The sequence below is a fragment of the Carassius carassius genome, chromosome 4 (assembly GCF_963082965.1).
Source record: "Carassius carassius chromosome 4, fCarCar2.1, whole genome shotgun sequence".
Taxonomy (NCBI): Eukaryota; Metazoa; Chordata; class Actinopteri; order Cypriniformes; family Cyprinidae; genus Carassius; species Carassius carassius.
Window position 1 is genome coordinate 7,013,412 of NC_081758.1, and position 17,158 is coordinate 7,030,569.

Genomic DNA, 17,158 nt, shown 5'->3' on the forward strand with positions numbered 1-17,158 from the left:
AAAGCCAGAAGTGTGGGATTATAAACTCATGATTCTAAGCAGAGGGGAAAAGAGAGAATGAGTTGATATATATATATAGTACTTATATAGAGTATAAGTATGAGATATAGTCTCGGAATTGCAAGAAAAAAGCAAGAAATTGTAAAATATACACTCAAAATTACCTTTATTTTTATATTATTATCTTGTTCAATGGCTTGCACAGACTGCTATGTTAAGGTTAAAACCTACAGCAATTTCTGCTACCAGATTGACTCCGCCCACAAAAAAACGTAATCACTGTTTGCAAACACTGAAATTGGTCTATACTGTATGCGCGTGTTATGTAAATGTGTCACCTCTGTGACAATTCGTCATCTGTGAACTTTTCTGACCTAACGTGAATTTCAGGAGTATTAAAACGCGCATTATACTCCTCCCACAGCAATGATGTAGTACGACTCAAACCGGCAAGAAGCTACGAAGCCAGAACAGGTTTTTCTCCATGTCCTACTTAGCGAGGCGGTGTTCCTGATAACCCACCAGAATATAAACCTCACAGCCACACTGGATTGTCAAACGACGGACACTTGAAGCGTAACTATTTGTTAACCATAAAAACCGAGATCTTATAAAGGATGAATTCAATAAGACATGTGCCTTCGCGGGTTAAAAGCAAAAGGACGGAAACGATTTTAGGAGCCGAGAGGGAGCATTTCGAAAAACAGCAGGTATGGTAACCTGAATAGTTGATCTGTTATGTTGCGATGCTAATGGTTAGCGGAGTATCAATGATACTCTGCTAGCACTGACTACATTTGACGAGATAATATGTTGTACACTCGCATAATACGTTATTTTGGATGCAATATTATTAACACAGCTTGCGTAGGCATCAAGCATTGCAGTAATAACGTCTTTCCAGGAATGTCGTTCTTTAAAACGTATAGGCAATGACGTAAGACATAATTCATTTATTTAACGATTCTTACTTTGTAAGTAGTAACGTTAAAGTTATTACTGAAACGAAACATTTGGTTTCAAACAACTGGCAAGACCAGTTTACGTTTGACATAACGTCATCCGGGAACTCGCCGAACCTGTCCATACAACTACGTTACCTACAAGGTGATAAGAACGCCAACGTTCAACGTGTAATATTAACATATGTTTTCTGTTTGCAATAATTATTGTTAATTTTAGACTGCTTCCAGCAGTACCTGACATGCATACAGTTGTGATGCCCGTATGCCGTTGTAAAAGTTACAATAAAATGGTGTGATGTAAACTATAGATAAAAGTAAAACGCAACGGGCTTTTGTTTGTCGTGACTATTTGATTTATGAAATGGATTGTTCTTTGTAGTGAATTTAGAGATATTAGGTTTCAAAACATCAACCCCTAAGTAAATCACAATAACATATCTGTCTATCCTTTACCAAATTAAATCAACCAATCCCAACTTTGCAATGAAGAGAGGGAAAAAAAAACTACAAAATTATTTAATGTTATCGTTAATCGTAGTATAACTTGAGTATAACAAAAAACGGTAATCACATGCATACATTTTAATCTTGTTTTAAAAAGACAAAATGCTCAGACTTAGGCCTATCTATCTATCTATCTATCTATCTATCTATCTATCTATCTATAAAGCCATAGAAATGTAATGATGAATTATATTCAGATTTTCAAGCCAGTAAAGAGAAATCAGGAAACCCGTAATAATCAAACAAGACCCAACTGAATAAACAATAATAATAAAAAAAAAAAATAGGGTTCATGTTTTATTTATTTATTTTTATTGCATATTCAGAATAAATAGAATGTATCTTCTTTTCAGACCCTTCAGGCATTCATTTACATTTACATTTATTTACTTAGCTGACGCTTTTATCCAAAGCGACTTACAATTGCTACATATGTCAGAGGTCGCACACCTCTGGAGCAACTAGGGGTTAAGTGTCTTGCTCAGGGACACATTGGTGTCTCACAGTGGATTCGAACCCGGGTCTCTCACACCAAAGGCATGTGTCTTATCCACTGCGCTAGCATTCAGGCTTTGATATCAAACTTTTATGGTCATGGATGTCAGTAACTGTCTGGTCTGTATCACTCAAGTGGCAACCTTGTTTTTATTTTATTTTTTCTGGCCTTGAGGTCTTTTGTTTGTGGCATGACAGGTTCTTCATGTTCCATTGTCTTTTTATTTATTTGCTATTTTTATCTTCATCAGGTTCAATGTGTATGTATCTATTTACTAAATAGTAAAATACTAGTCTATAGTAAATTACAGCAGGTCAAAAGCATTTTGAACAGTTAATTATAGAACCAAAAAAATAAAAATAATAATGTAATGTTGGAAGGCTACAATTTTTCTTTAAGTTATGCAGACCCAAGAATCTGGTTTGGCAGGTTCTTCTTCCCTTTATTGTAATTTGTACTCCACACTTAGTGTTGTCTCTGGTTGAAAATGGTGAGGAAAACGGTCAGTACTAAATTACTTGATATATGCCTGCAGACAAAAATAACTTAAGGGCTGATAGTTAGATGGAAGTTTTGTGATGTATCGCTTACCGAAAAAATTAAACCATTGCATTTTTTTTTATGTGATTCCAGTAAGATATGTACGGGATAGAGGGACTATAATTAAATTCCAGTCTTTATTTAATCACCTTTCCAACATAACTTCCCTTCTTCTATGAAATAGATGTTAGGTAGAATTTAAAAGACTGACAGCCTCAGTTACCATCCACTTTCACTTTTGTTAGTACAATGAGAGTGAATGGTGACAAAGGCTGTCTAGTGTGTTCAGTAAATAAAAGAAAGTCATACAGGTTTTGAACAATATGAGTGTGAGCGTGTTAACAGACATTTTTTAAAATAGTAAAAGCTATTAATTTAAATATAAATATTTCAGTATTAATTAAATTACCCATATATAAAAACAAAATGAATGTTCTTTTCTCACTGACGAGTCAAATATGCCACATAGCTCTGTCTGTTTACATCACCGCTTTGTGTGTTTTGTGTCAGCTCTCACGTGAGTTGAGCCACCCTGCATTGAAAAATGTTTCTAGGCAACAGTGCCTTTGTGTTACCTCTGTTAAGCAGCTATCTAGAGGTTGTGAATATATGTAGGCCTATCGTAGGGATGTCCTTGTACGAGTTACACTGAGAGTGTGGGTTGCATTAGAAGGGGCGTCAGGCATAAAACATGGCAAATAAATATGCAGATAATCTTCTGTGATGTCGTCTAATGGGAGCAGCTGAAAGTGAGCGAGAGACTGTGGGATGTTCTTTCCTCAGGTGGAATAGATGCTACACAAGTTACCTAGACAGAACAGAATGTACACTGCTGAGCTAATGCTTAACACAAGGCCTGAATTTCAGGTTTGAAATTCTGCTCAAACATTTTAGCAACATGCTAAATCATGCTAGAAGCTTGTTAAATCAGGCTGTCAACATGTTGAATCATGCTTTCAGCATGCTAAAAATGCTAGTGACATGTAACATCATGCTAGAACTAGGGATGCATGATCATGATTTTTCATGGCCGATTCCGATACCGATTTTTTTTTTACAAGCAAACTGGCCGATTCCGATACCGATTGACGATTTTTAAAAAAAAATCTTTAAGCAACAAACAAGAAAGAAGGAAAGTATACATAAACAAGATGTTTATTTGGTATTTAATAGGCCAAACTGGCTTTTGGCTATTGAAAACAATAACCATAACCATCTGAAATTAACGGCAGTAACTGCTAGGGCTGGATGATTAATCGAAAAGTAATCGAAACCGAAATTCAGAACCTCTAACCGACTTAATTTTCCCATGTCGGTTATTTCTTTTTTTAATCCTGTTAATACTTCCCCCTAAAAAACATACTACCGCGTGTGTAGCCACATGACTCTGCCCCGTCCAGTCAGTGGCATAAAAGCAAAACACGGAGGTAAACGCCGGTTCAACACATAGTGATGGCGCGTGAGCGGTGAGCCTTGTGTATTCACTAAACTTTGTCAGTTGTATTTGTTTTATGGTTTGGACATTCAAGCGATTAGACGGTTGGATGTGCATTATTATTTCGAGCTCCCATGTTCGCGCAGCTGCAATGTGGCACGAACACTCATAGCTGTGAAGATCGCGCGCACAGAGGAACGCAGAAACTAGTTGTCAGCGCTGTCCTGTGATTTATAACTAAAGTAGCTTAGAATCTCAAAACTTATTATAGCATATTTTTCTACTTTTGAATGCTATTTACAACCCACAGCTTCACAATAATATAGAGACGGTATGACTAATTCACACACGCAATCACTCCTACTGGTACTTGTGCCAATTTGTCTTTATCTGATCTTTATTTATCTCTTACACCAAGCAGTAATCTAGAAGAAATGTTACGAACATAGATAAAATAACTGCTGATAGTGAGCTATGATGTCAGATCGCGCTTTCAATAGGAAAAAATATCCCACCTTTAATAGTCGATCTCAACTGTCTGGCTGAGGCCAGTCTAAAAAGACGCTCAGGACAGTTGACAGAACGCTGCTGCGTGTCGTCACGAAAGCTTATCATTTTCACGTGTTATTAAGCCTTGCCACTTGCCAATTTAACCATTCAAAAAACTTTAAAGCATTCAAACACAAGACGCAGAAAAGCTGAACTGAGCAGCTGGTTTCTCGCGCGCTGTGCTCGGTTAGCATGCGGAGAGAGAGCCGAGTCTCACAGACGGTAACACTGAACTGAGCTCTCCTTTGCGGAATTGCTAATGCAACCTTTTCACACCACAGACTGAACACAATTAATCATTGCTTGGTAATTGGCCAACAAAGTATTGACTGTTGTAGTGCTGGGCGGTAAACCGGTTCATACCAAAAACCGGTGTATATTTTCGTCACGATGTTAATTTTGAATATACCGCCATACCGGTATATTTAATTACTCAGCATTCGGAACGAACGTTATGCTTCGCCGCGGCCGCGAGACACTGTTTCAGACGGACCCTTTACAATGTTGCTCTTCTTAGCAGCGACTGTGAGGCGTGGTGAGGGTACACAGCAGTGCTCTGGTGTTATGTTATAACGCCTGACTCACACAGTCCAGTCGTATTAACGGATTCCAGCTGCACAAGGTTGCGGTCCGTCAGTGCATTCAAGGAGCGGTGCTCTGCAGCAGTGCAGCGATTGTTAACGTACTGAGTCTATTTTTGCTGTGCTGCAGGTGCTCAATTAAAGTGAAAGCGCATTGTTCGGTGTTTTAATTTTAAATATTTTAACAAGAAAAGTAGGCTAATTATTGTGTTTAAATGTTTTGCTGCTTGCTTGAGCAGCTTATTATACAAATAAGCAATTGAGCAGCTTATATTATACAAAGGCGGCAACACGAGCAATTTGCTCCAGCACCTTAGCCGCAAGCACTTCTTGGAATATCAACCAGCAGAAAATGCATTTTACACCTGATTATGCATGAAAAAATAAAAAAACGTCATAAACTGGAAAACAAGTATAATTTTGAAAAAAAAAAAAAACGGTATATACATTTTTGGTCAAACCGCCCAGCACTAGACGGTTGTATGAAGTTTTGTTTGATAGAAAGATATGTAATGGATTACAATCAAAGTTATCTGAAATTATCAAGATGAATTTGTTCTGACAGTTTAACTCTGAGTTCTTGTCATATTTTATTACCATTTTCTAAACTATAGCAAATAAACTGATAATGTGAGAAATGTTGAAGGTGTCTGAATAAATTTTGGTTTGACTGTATGTTTAATTTTTACAGTGCTATTTTACATTTAATTATTCTGTTTCGGTACCTGGACACTTACAAACTTGAAAAAAAACTTAAACACTGTGTAAATAGCACAAACAAATAAACAGAATGAACATACAAATTAAACACTTTCAAACAGGGCCCACTGGTACAACCTGTACTGGGGCCCCGCTGACCCCAGCTATGGCCCTGCTTACAGTACAAACCTTGTTAGTGAACTATGAGGGCAAAAAAACCAAACAGAAACAAAATAATTGTTCATTAATCGTAATCGAGGTAAAATGTTCAATTAATCGAGGTTTTGATTTTAGGCCATAATCTTCCAGCCCTAGTAACTGCACAGTAAGTAGACTACATTCAGTACAAACATAGATGGTACAGACATCAGCATTTAACTTTTGTTTTTGAATTGGGTTGAAACTACATAGAACTGGCCTTAAATAAAAAGATTAACTGTAACCATGTGAAATTAAAGACAATAACTGCATAGTTCTAAAGTCCAAACAACAAAATCGACACACATTCAATAAGAAGTTTCTTAAACAGCATTCAGTATTTTAATTTTAAATTTGGTTTTAAATTTAAAAAAGGTCTTTACCAGTGAGACTAAATAAAAGTATGCTATGTAAATACATTATTCCAAAATGTTAAAATGAAATAATGTTGGTGCGAATAAAACAATGATGGAAGATCTAATTCATCCAATTAAAAAAAAAATTGGGTAATGATTCACATCTATATATTTTTTACTTGAGCCAATGAAAAATAAATAACTATTGTCTCAAATAATAATAATAATACAAATATATATAGATGTGAAGCATTTACCCTAATTTTTTTTTCTTAATTGGATGAATGAAACACTTTTTTTAAAACAAAATTTTTAAATCAAATTTAGTCGATGTAATTTTAAGGTAAAATAAAAATAATCATCCTATACAGACATGCAAACATGTATGCAAGTTCTACTTTTAAAAAAAAAAAAACATCCTGAAGATCCTTCACAGGGCATGGACAGGTACAGTACGCTCGCACAGCTTCAGTGAGTTTATTTACTTTGTTTAACTTTTATCTTGCAAAAATTTGAATTGATTTCACACACACACACACACACACACACACACACACACACACACACACACACACACACACACACACACACATATATTAGTCAGAAATATATAGGCCTAGTATATGTTGTCTAGCAGAGCGCACCCCATTGTTTGGTACTGGTGACTCAGTCAGTGTAGAGATGTTTGGATGAGCTCAAACTTAAGTCAAGTTCACTATTTCAAATAAATTATCCGCCCGCTACCCACCGCACCTATATTTACATGATGATATGATGAATGGATGGTTGATTTTTAATGGCCGATTCGGTAACATTAGAGCTGATCTGTGCATCACTGCACACTTCTGTGGCGTATACGGTTTAATGGCCAACGGAGCTGATTGCGGCTACTCAGTCAGTGCTTGTGTTTACATGCTTATCACATCGTAGGGCTCGACATTAAGCTTTGACGTTAGCTAGTCCTTCGGACAAGTAAATCATTCACTTGTCCGAGTAAAAAAATTACTTGTCTGGGGGAACATTTATTTATTTTATTTTTTGGCACAAATGTAATTTATTCTGAAGCAGTCTTATCAGTGCTCTATCAGGTATTACTTAAATCAGCATATTTTTTTATATTTGCTTTTAATTGATTGCTGTTACACTTTTTAACTTTATGAAGGACAATATTTTCCTAAACTGATTAAATGTACATGTCTCCATTTACGTCGATTCTTAAATGTGAACAATACATTTAGAATAATAAGACACTATATGGTTGTTACTATTCAAATGAAATTAGTATCCACAAACTCCATCTGTCCAAATGCATGAATAATGTTATTAGATTAATGTTTTACTTTTTCGACATACAAATATGAAATGTTGGAAAAATTCAATGATACTTTTAAATATGATATTAAAACACCAGTAGGTGGTGGCAAGTCTTAATGAGTGAATCATTGATTCAACTGATTCGTTCAAACAGCTGATTCATTCAATAAATAAAGCAAGTAACCGTTTTTATAAATGACTCACTGAATCATTGACTTGTTCAAAAATGAATCATTTAGTAATGAAAGACTGTTGTTTGTTGCTCAGAGATCCGCGACTATTCTGCTGTGGCTTTGCTTAGAATTAATTTTGTTAGCGAAATGTAGCAAAAAACGAGCAGAAAATACACAACAGAATTTGTGAAAAAAATATTATTCACTATTATTATTTATTCATTTTAGATGTTTACGTTTGGAAAAGCTGTGCTTCTTGCATAAATCTGCAGGTCGCTGTGATTTTGCCAAGTAAGACACGTTCCTGGGTCAACATCTTTCGATGATCCTGGATCAACATTAATGTCCAGAAATATAGAATTAACCTAATTCCTACCCCTAAACCTAACCCTACCAATAATTTGATCCTAAAATCAGTGGGAAATGATAGCTGATTAACGAGAGTGTAGAAGCACCTAACTCTGATTGTAAGCCTAAAACAGATATTTTCTGAAAATGTGTATCTCTATTCTGATTGGTTGATTAGAATGTTGTTCCAGGATCAACAAGGATGTTGATACAGGAACATGTTGTAATTATCTGCACCTGTTGGTTTGGCAGTATAGCTTGTTTGCCCTACACAGCTACCTTGTTTATGTTCTTAATTCGTCATATACAGTACTGTTTGCTGTAGAGTGTCAGTAGGAAATATCAGTTTACATTTCAAAACATTATTTTTGCCATTAAATATAATAATCCAGTGAGATTTGTTTGCACAAGGAGTCTGACAGCAGCCTTTGCTCCACACAGAGATCTGATCTCATCATCATCCAGTCTGTCTGGAATGCCATAAAGAAACAGAACAAATAGAGACAGACTTAATCCAGAAGAACTGTGGCAAGTCTCCAGAATGCTTCAAGAAACCTGCGAAGCTACAGTACTTATGCAAAGTTTTACGCACTTCTGTAAAAATGCTGTAAAGTGAGGATTCTATCAAAAATAATGCCATACATTTTATTAATTAACTTCTATTAAATTAACTAAATTAAATCAACATTTGGTGTGACCACACTATGCGTTTAAAAATGCTTTTTGAACATTGTTTTTCAGGTAGCTTTGCATGTAGGTTTCTTGAAGTGTCTTTGAGACCTGCCACAGTTCATCTAGATTTAGTCTGTCTCAGTTTGTTCTGTTTCTTCATGTTATTTCAGACAGACTGGATGATGGTGAGATCAGATCTTTTTGTTGAGCACTGGCTGTTGTCAGACTCCTGTGCAAATAAAAATCTCACTGGTTTATTTCAAGTAATGCCAAAAATAATGTTTGGAAATGTAAACTGATATTTGCTACTGACACTACAGCAAAAGATAGAAATAACTGACTTAAAACCATTTTTTTGTTTGTGAAAATACTAGTGGCCTAAGACTTTTGCACAGTACTGTATATATTTTGTTATATTTGTTTTTTTAAGTTATTTATAACAAGTGAAGTTTACTGTTAAGTGCTGATGTCAGACTCCTTTGGAATAATAAAGTTTATAGTTAAAGGTACAGGTTGTAGGACCTGCCACTAGAGGGTGCACTACCAAAACAATAACAATCGCGTGGTTTGATGACGCTAAGGAGCGTGGAATGATGGGATTTGTTGTCTTCCACCTAACCGCTGACAGCCATCAATCAGACGGCAAGATAAATCATGGATTTAATTGATTACTGTTTAGTCAGATGATATGAAAACGATTACCACTTGTTCAACAAATATATACACTCATGTACATTCAAACACAATAATTGGGCATACATAGCAAACGCGAGTTCAACGATTTGCGCGAGTAGATTACATACAAAGTCAATGCAAAGACACGATCAGACACGTCCTATTTGGCGTGTATGCCCAATAATACTAATCTTGTTGATCGTTATAATAGGATACGTTTTCTGTAAAGATATGAATCAAAACAACTCACCTGTCAAGTAAAACACAAGCGAGATCGGCATCTCTTTCTAGTTGAAGTTTGTCGCGAAGCTCTCTCCATCTAGAAAATGCAACACCGATATTGATCCTCACTCTTTCTCTCCTCTTGTCCCAAACTCTTCTTGGGTCGTTTGGTTGTCCCCTACGCTTACGTCTACGGGAGCTGTCCTTGTCGACAGAACCAGCGGCAGATGGTAAACTAATTATGTTCCATAAATAAGTAACATAATCCACCATAAAACGTGTAAGAAGAAGTAAATGAGGAACTGCTTGAAGCAAGCTAGTGGTTTGCTGGACGCTAGACATTACTTCCGCATTTGTCCACAACACTGTTGTCATGTGGTTTCTACGTCAGTAAAGGCGGTAACAAAGGGTAACTAACGTCATTGACAGGCGACTGCACTGCCCCGTGTCACTGTTTAGAATGGGAATTTTCTCATGATTTACAAGTAGTTGAAAACATTAGAGATATTGTTAGTAATCAGCTGGACAAAATATATAACACTAGCCTAGTGGTTTTTGGATATTTTACTGCAAATATCTGACAAATTGTACCTTTAAATTGTTAAATACCTTGCTTCCATTACATAGGCCTGTTTGTCACATAGTGACACACTAGTGTTTGATCACCACATTTGAGTTATCATTGCAAAAAATGTGTTTTTGTATATATATTCTGTTTATGTATATTCTATATACAGTACCAGTCAAAAGTTTGGACACACGAGTCGGAAGTGTGTTCAAACTTTTGACTATAGTGTACTGTTATATAGCCTACACATAAAAAACATCGGCTAATATATTGATATCAGTCTTTTTTACTCTACTTTTACTTTTATCTATAATAAAAAAAAATATACTGATAAACTAACTAACATGTTAATTATAAAAATACTGTATTTAAAACAGCTAGTTCATATATTAGTCTGACACAACTGTCATACTGCGCGTCCTGTGACAAGTTTGCTGCATCGCTGCATGGAGGTTATCAGTCTAAAAGGTCTGTAAATGTAATAGGCCGCCTAATCATAATAATAATAATAATCATTATTATTATTATTATTTAATATATTAATGGGAGAATGAGCCTAATTTCGTCTTGACTATCGACAAAGACATCTGCTATCATCCATCTCTGACTATCATCAATACAAATGTGATACTATTGTCTATTGGCACAACCCTAATAAAGAGGCAAGATGAAAAGAAAATACCATCTAAACATTTCTGAAGGCAGTCAGTTGTAGGAAAAGAAATGTAGGAAAAAATCTATAAAAACTTATAAACTAACTAGTGTCTTCTGTCAAGTATGTTGTGTTCTTGGCAATTTAACATAGTTGTCCCCCCACCCCCCAGTAAAGTAGGTTATAGTATACCATTCCTTTTACTGAGAACAGTACTGAGACAAACCCAGTACTGGCTCAGGTTTCCTTCAGTGTTGGGTGACTGATGCCTGTTGTTTCTATCTGTTAAGTGACCTAAAAAGACAGTAGGCAAAATGAGAAGCATGTGTAACATTTTAGTTGTGTTTGTTAAACACAACATAACTATTATTCTCACATTTTATTATTTCACAATCTTTTGGAAAATAGTCTTTAAATACCACTCTAAATTATTAGCAATTATTTAGAAAACCCTTACAACTGTTCGATGCTGGGACATTGGAACAAAGAACTCAAAACATGCATGATGGATCCAAAATCACATATTCTCTTGATTAGGTACTTATTTTGAATAAGTAATTACTTGGCGACCTCAAAGTATGTTCCATGTCATGAGAATATGTATAGAAAAATGTAATTTGGACATACTACATTTGCCATGCTGTTTTATCAGTGACCTACCAGCGTCAGTTGCACCACTTCACTGCTATTCAAAAATCCTCTCCTGTGGCCTCATGGGGTAGTAGTGCTCCAAGAAAACACAAATAATAACTTTTTTCAATAATTTCTTAACCTCCATGTCAGTCTTCAAAATGAATTCAAGACAGTACCACAACGTATGCATGTGCTGTAAACCTTTCACACAGCACAAAACAAATATTTTTTTTTATTATATATATTAATACAAATAATAGTGTTACACCTGACTAAGGTGCAACATAAAAGTGACACAAACAGGTGAACTAAAACCAATTATTGGGACACAAAAGCTACAATAACAAAATCTTGATGTCAGTAATCCGTAATGTCACTGTCAATGTGAAGGGGTTGTACCAGCAAGTTCAAATAAACCAAAACTGAAGCAGGGAGATGGAAAACTGCTTTGTAAGTAGTAAAAACAAAGTGGTTGAATATGCCACCGCAGCAAGGCCCAGGTGTACATAAACCACACCCACTCACACACAAACACACAGACATATCAGTGGATTTATTTGGATCTGTTATAGTGCACACAATTTAGCTGTTCGTAATGCAGATCATGCATCGGTACTCTAATCTACACTGAATTTTTTGCTGAATTTGAACCACTGAATTAGTGGAAGCAAATGTGAAAAATGATACTAAAAATGTATAAAATGGACTGAAAATTGCCTGTTGAATATTATACATCATATTTTTAAATGGATTGGATATTGTGGAAGTGAGCTCTGGAAGGTGGTTATGAATTATTAAATTTTTAATTACAAAAATGTGTGATTTAAATGAATTACAAAGTTAAATTTCAGCCCCTAAAATGCAAGCCCTGAAAATACAAGGCATAAAAATGCAAGCACTGTTAATGTGATGCATTATTTTTTCACTTAGACACTTTCCCATTCGTATGTCCAAACTTTTGACTGGTACTTTATATAGAATGCAGTATATCAGGGCCAGATTGGGACTCATTTTCAGCTCTGGAGTTTCATGCCTTAGACCGACCCACTTGGTTATTTTTATTTTGTTGTACTGGCCTTTTCAGTGCCGCCTTTTGCGCTTTCTGTTATACATAGGGTGACCATACAATCCTCTAGGCTCACCTTGGCAATACAATCTGTGTTCGGTCAAACTGATTTGCTGAAATCAAAACAGCGACGGTAATAGATCAGCGCCAGCCAATGAAATTGCCATTTGCGCATTAGCTCCGCCCACTACCGGAGAAACCGGCATATCTTCTGCTTGTTCTAAAAAGCTGAATAATTCCAAATGAACACCATTATTTTGACAGGAAAATACAACAAAGAATATAGTTTACAAATAGTGCAGTGATTCACTCTCTCTCTTTGAATGCATGAGAAACAGCGCTATCAGCAAAGCAAAGGCGAGTCATGTGCCTTCACACAGAGTTTACAGAGCGTCAAATACAGGTTTGCTGTGCATCCATTGAGATCAATTGAAAAAGTACAGGACTCTTGATGGAGAGCGAAACTCTGAAGCGCTCAGTCAGTGTATAACGAGTGAAAAAATTTATATGTGCTAAACATAATAGCCTCGAACTCACACTGGCGAGTAAAATCTAAGAGTTTATTAGCCAATGGCTGACAATAGACATCATTTAGTCGCCCAGAGTAAAATTTAGTCGCATATGCGAGTGATTTACTCGCAATGTAGAGGGTTGCCATATGCGCCGTTCATACGGGACACGTCCTGGTCAGGATTTTAATATTGCCCAAAATATCCAGGTTTTGGCTGTTTGCACTATGCAGGTCGATCATTGTGTGACATTCATGAGAACTATTGAGAGCAGAGCAGATGGCTCCTTATGCTTTTGCATTGCTCTTGCACCTACTTTGTCTTTTTTTGATTGGTGGGTAGTAGGGCTGCACGATATTGGGAAAAAATTACATTGCGATATTTTATTTTTTCTGCGATATATATTGCGATATGAAATCTAATCAATTTTTTTCTTACAAACAAAAATGGGGTGAGCACACTTGCATTCTCATTTTAAATGATTTGAACATCGACACCATCGTGTCAATTGATTAATATGCATGAGGGAGAGAGAGCAAGACAGCGCTCGTGTTGTTTGAAGACGGTGAGCATGCGGCCGGGGCTCTCTCTCTCTCTCTCTCTCTCTCTCTCTCTCTCTCTTTCTCCTTCGCGCTCTCCGCGAATCACATTTGTCAAGGGCCGGGGAGCAGCTGGCCCGTACAGTTAATGAGTAACGGATCAACTACGACAGCCTACATTGCACATCCTGCGATGTGACTATTGTGGATTCGTACATCATGATTTCGATGCTTTAACGACACATCGTGCAGCCCTAGTGGGTAGCGACACTTCCAGTTATATTATTGCTTTGATCGTTCCCTGTAGATCTCACCCTCTCACACACAGCCACATGATTGTTTGATTATTTACAATACCTGCACGGTATTGGTCAAACTGCTTTGGATGTTTTAGGCAGTAAAATCCTGGCCAGGACGTGTCCCGTATGAACGATGCATTTGGCCACCCTAGTTATACAGTTTTTTTATTATTTTTTTTTATTATTATTTATTACTTTTTGCCTGCATATCTCCAACGATTACGTTTTTTTTAAGCTAGATGCAGCTGTCAGTGGAGTCAAAAGATAATTACGTCGTCATTGCCAATTAGCTTCAGAAATGGAAAATAAGGAACAATTGTGATTCATTATCTTATTCTTTAGGAAAATAGTGTTTATTCTTGTAGAAAATAAGGGACGTTCCAAATATTTTCACTGCATCATAATGTAGGCCTAAGTCTGCCTGCAGTTAAAAATTTCTCAGAAATAAAAACAATTGTTTTCTTAACCTATTTATGTACAATTATTCTAAAAAGTATTTTAATGTCACATAAAAAATGTTATCGGCCTGAGTTAATTTATACCATCTCTGAAAATACTGTGAAATTAAAACTGACATGATATTTGAAAACAATTGAAGGTCTATGAAGCGTCAGTCAATCAAGCATTTTTATTATTATTATTTTTTAACAAATGGCACTTAAAGTTTTGAACTAAAATATTATTGCAACTATAGCCTCTGAATTAATGAAAATGCATATTTTTCAGTTAAGTAAAATGTGTATATATATATAATTTTATTAATTTTTTCGTAATGGATTTTTCCCCTATCTATCTAACAGCATTAACTTACAATGAACGACATCTTCCCTCAAGTAGATTAAATGTTTTCCTGTCGTGCTGAATGTTGGGCACTTAATAATAACTTGTTTGCATTCGCCTAAACTGATTTTGTAAATGAAAAAAGCGGACAGTGAAGGGTGCAGTTAGCGCGAGTCCTGCTCGCTGTGAAGCGGGAGCAGCCGGCAGAGGATTCCGCTTGGTCTTAAAGCCCTCATTCCCTACAAACTGGAATCATAGCAGAATATGTGAAGTTCACTTCGCAGGGCACTTACGGTCAAATAGAACAAACCTCTGAAGTGACAAGAGAAGCATACAGATTGTGCATAGTGGGGCGTTGCGAGGAACAGGATTAAGAACAGCTGCTTCATCAACTAGGTGAAAACGTAGCGCTAAATTACCATTCACCAGACTCATGTCACCACCGCACCAATTAGTTAGCAATTTGCAGTAAGACACTGCTTGAATGCTGCTGCCTGAACAAAAGACCTCCTGAAGTGAAAGGGTTGGCTGTCGCTATGTCGCGAATGTGGTGACAGATCTACACCAAATTTGGGGATCCCTTCATCTTGAGGAGCCCTCTCAAACGCCTCCCTCCACGTGTTGGTAGGGGGAGATCGATGCAGGGGTGGTCTCATTCGGCATTCAAGAGGGCTCCTTGAGCTGAAGGGATCCCGCGTATTTGGTTCGGATCCACTGTGCCCTAACCATGCTATTTCATATAATTAAAGGAATGGTTAAACCAAAAATGAAAATGTTGTCATCATTTACTCACCCTCATGTTGTTCCAAACCTGTATGAGTTTATTTCTTATGTTGAACATAAAAGAAGGTATTTTAAAGAATACTGGTAATCAATAAGTTGTTGGTCGCAAATGAATTTCAAAATATTTCTTCCCCTACTATGGAAATAAATGGGGACCAACAACTTTGGTTCTTCAAAATTCTTCAGAATATCTTCTTTTGTGTTCAACATAAGAAAGAAATGTGTACAGGTTTGGAACAACATGATGGTGAGTAAATTATGACAAAATTGTACATTTTGAGTAAACTACTCCTTTAAGTTTAAAGCATTTCATACAGATCGCCAGTAGCAAACAATGGAGCAAACTCTGCTGGACAAACGGAATTAGACCATTTACCAGCATTTTTTCTGCGTTTTATGTTCTGTAAAAAAAAATATCGGTGGGATATATGCCGATACAATATATCTGTGACAGGCTTATATTGGCAGATAAAATCAACAAAACGATATATCAGTCACACTCTAAAATGTACTTTTTCTTAAGAACAGTAACATGTATAAAAATAATATATTCTAATCTTATTAAATGTACTATTATTCTTCTATAGTATTATACAGAACTGACTGATAACTTCAGTGATTATAAAAGGAGTGCTCTTTGTGTGATTCAGTTGCAGATTGAAGAAAAGTTTAAGGTGCGTTTTGACTTTTCTTCATACACATAAAAAGTGCTTGACGTTGGCAATTTGATATCTTGATGATTTGATATTCTATAATAGTGATTTTATCATTTCAAAATGTAAAGTAGAAATTAATGTCTAATAAGCCAATGAGTGCTCCTCTGCTGCTTTCTAATGGTTATAGTGGTAATTTAATTTTTCAGTACGTTTTACCAAGTATATTTTGGTCATCCCATTAAAAATAACATTTAAAGAGAATCATTTTTAGAGCTTTAAATTGCTGGAAATGGTGAAAAGCTTGAATGTCAATGAAAAGTGCTTGAAATTTCTCCTTAAAAAGGTTGCACACCCCCTAAAACGAATAATGCAATAACATTCAACTATTTCTGCCACAACACAGTGGTTACTACTTCTGGTTTTCTGAAGTTGTCAGCACTGTTTGATCTGTTAATAACAGAGAATTCTTTACAGAATTTGAGTGCATCTCACATGATCTCGAAGCAACCTTATTCATTCTACTGCGAATCCAAAGCTTCTCATTGGATCACGCAACACTGTGCAGTAACAGTGTTGCGAGATCAACATTGGTTCCTGAGTAAACCTGTTAACACCTGCAAAAAGAAATGTAGTCAAAGTCTGGAGCCCTGAAAAAAAAAAAAAAAAAATGTATATACATATATATATATATATATATATATATATATATATATATATATAATATTACTAAAAATCCATACATAATAATTGTTTTTTTTTCTGTTTCTCTTTTCCTTTCCTCTTTAGCTAAGCAGTATCAGTAAGGCCATCAATTCCACAGAGACGCCGCTGAAGGAGAAACATGCACGCAGTATCCTTAATTCAGATGTACATTTATTATTGCTTATTCAACTAAACGGGTAGGTCAAGTGAACCCTTCGCAAGAGTGAATGTGATCTTGCCACAT

The 17,158-nt window shown here is 36.0% G+C and overlaps 1 protein-coding gene across 1 annotated transcript in view; it reads left to right on the plus strand.

Moving 5' to 3' along the window:
* The first annotated feature begins 311 nt into the window (after positions 1–311).
* The window catches only part of hip1rb (huntingtin interacting protein 1 related b), a 70,086-nt gene continuing 53,239 nt past the window's right edge, over positions 312–17,158 (plus strand). The window contains exons 1-2 of the mRNA XM_059545859.1: positions 312–710; positions 16,999–17,062. Coding sequence (XP_059401842.1) covers positions 618–710; positions 16,999–17,062 — 157 coding nt within the window. The 5' untranslated portion in view covers positions 312–617. The remainder of the gene's footprint in view (positions 711–16,998; positions 17,063–17,158) is intronic.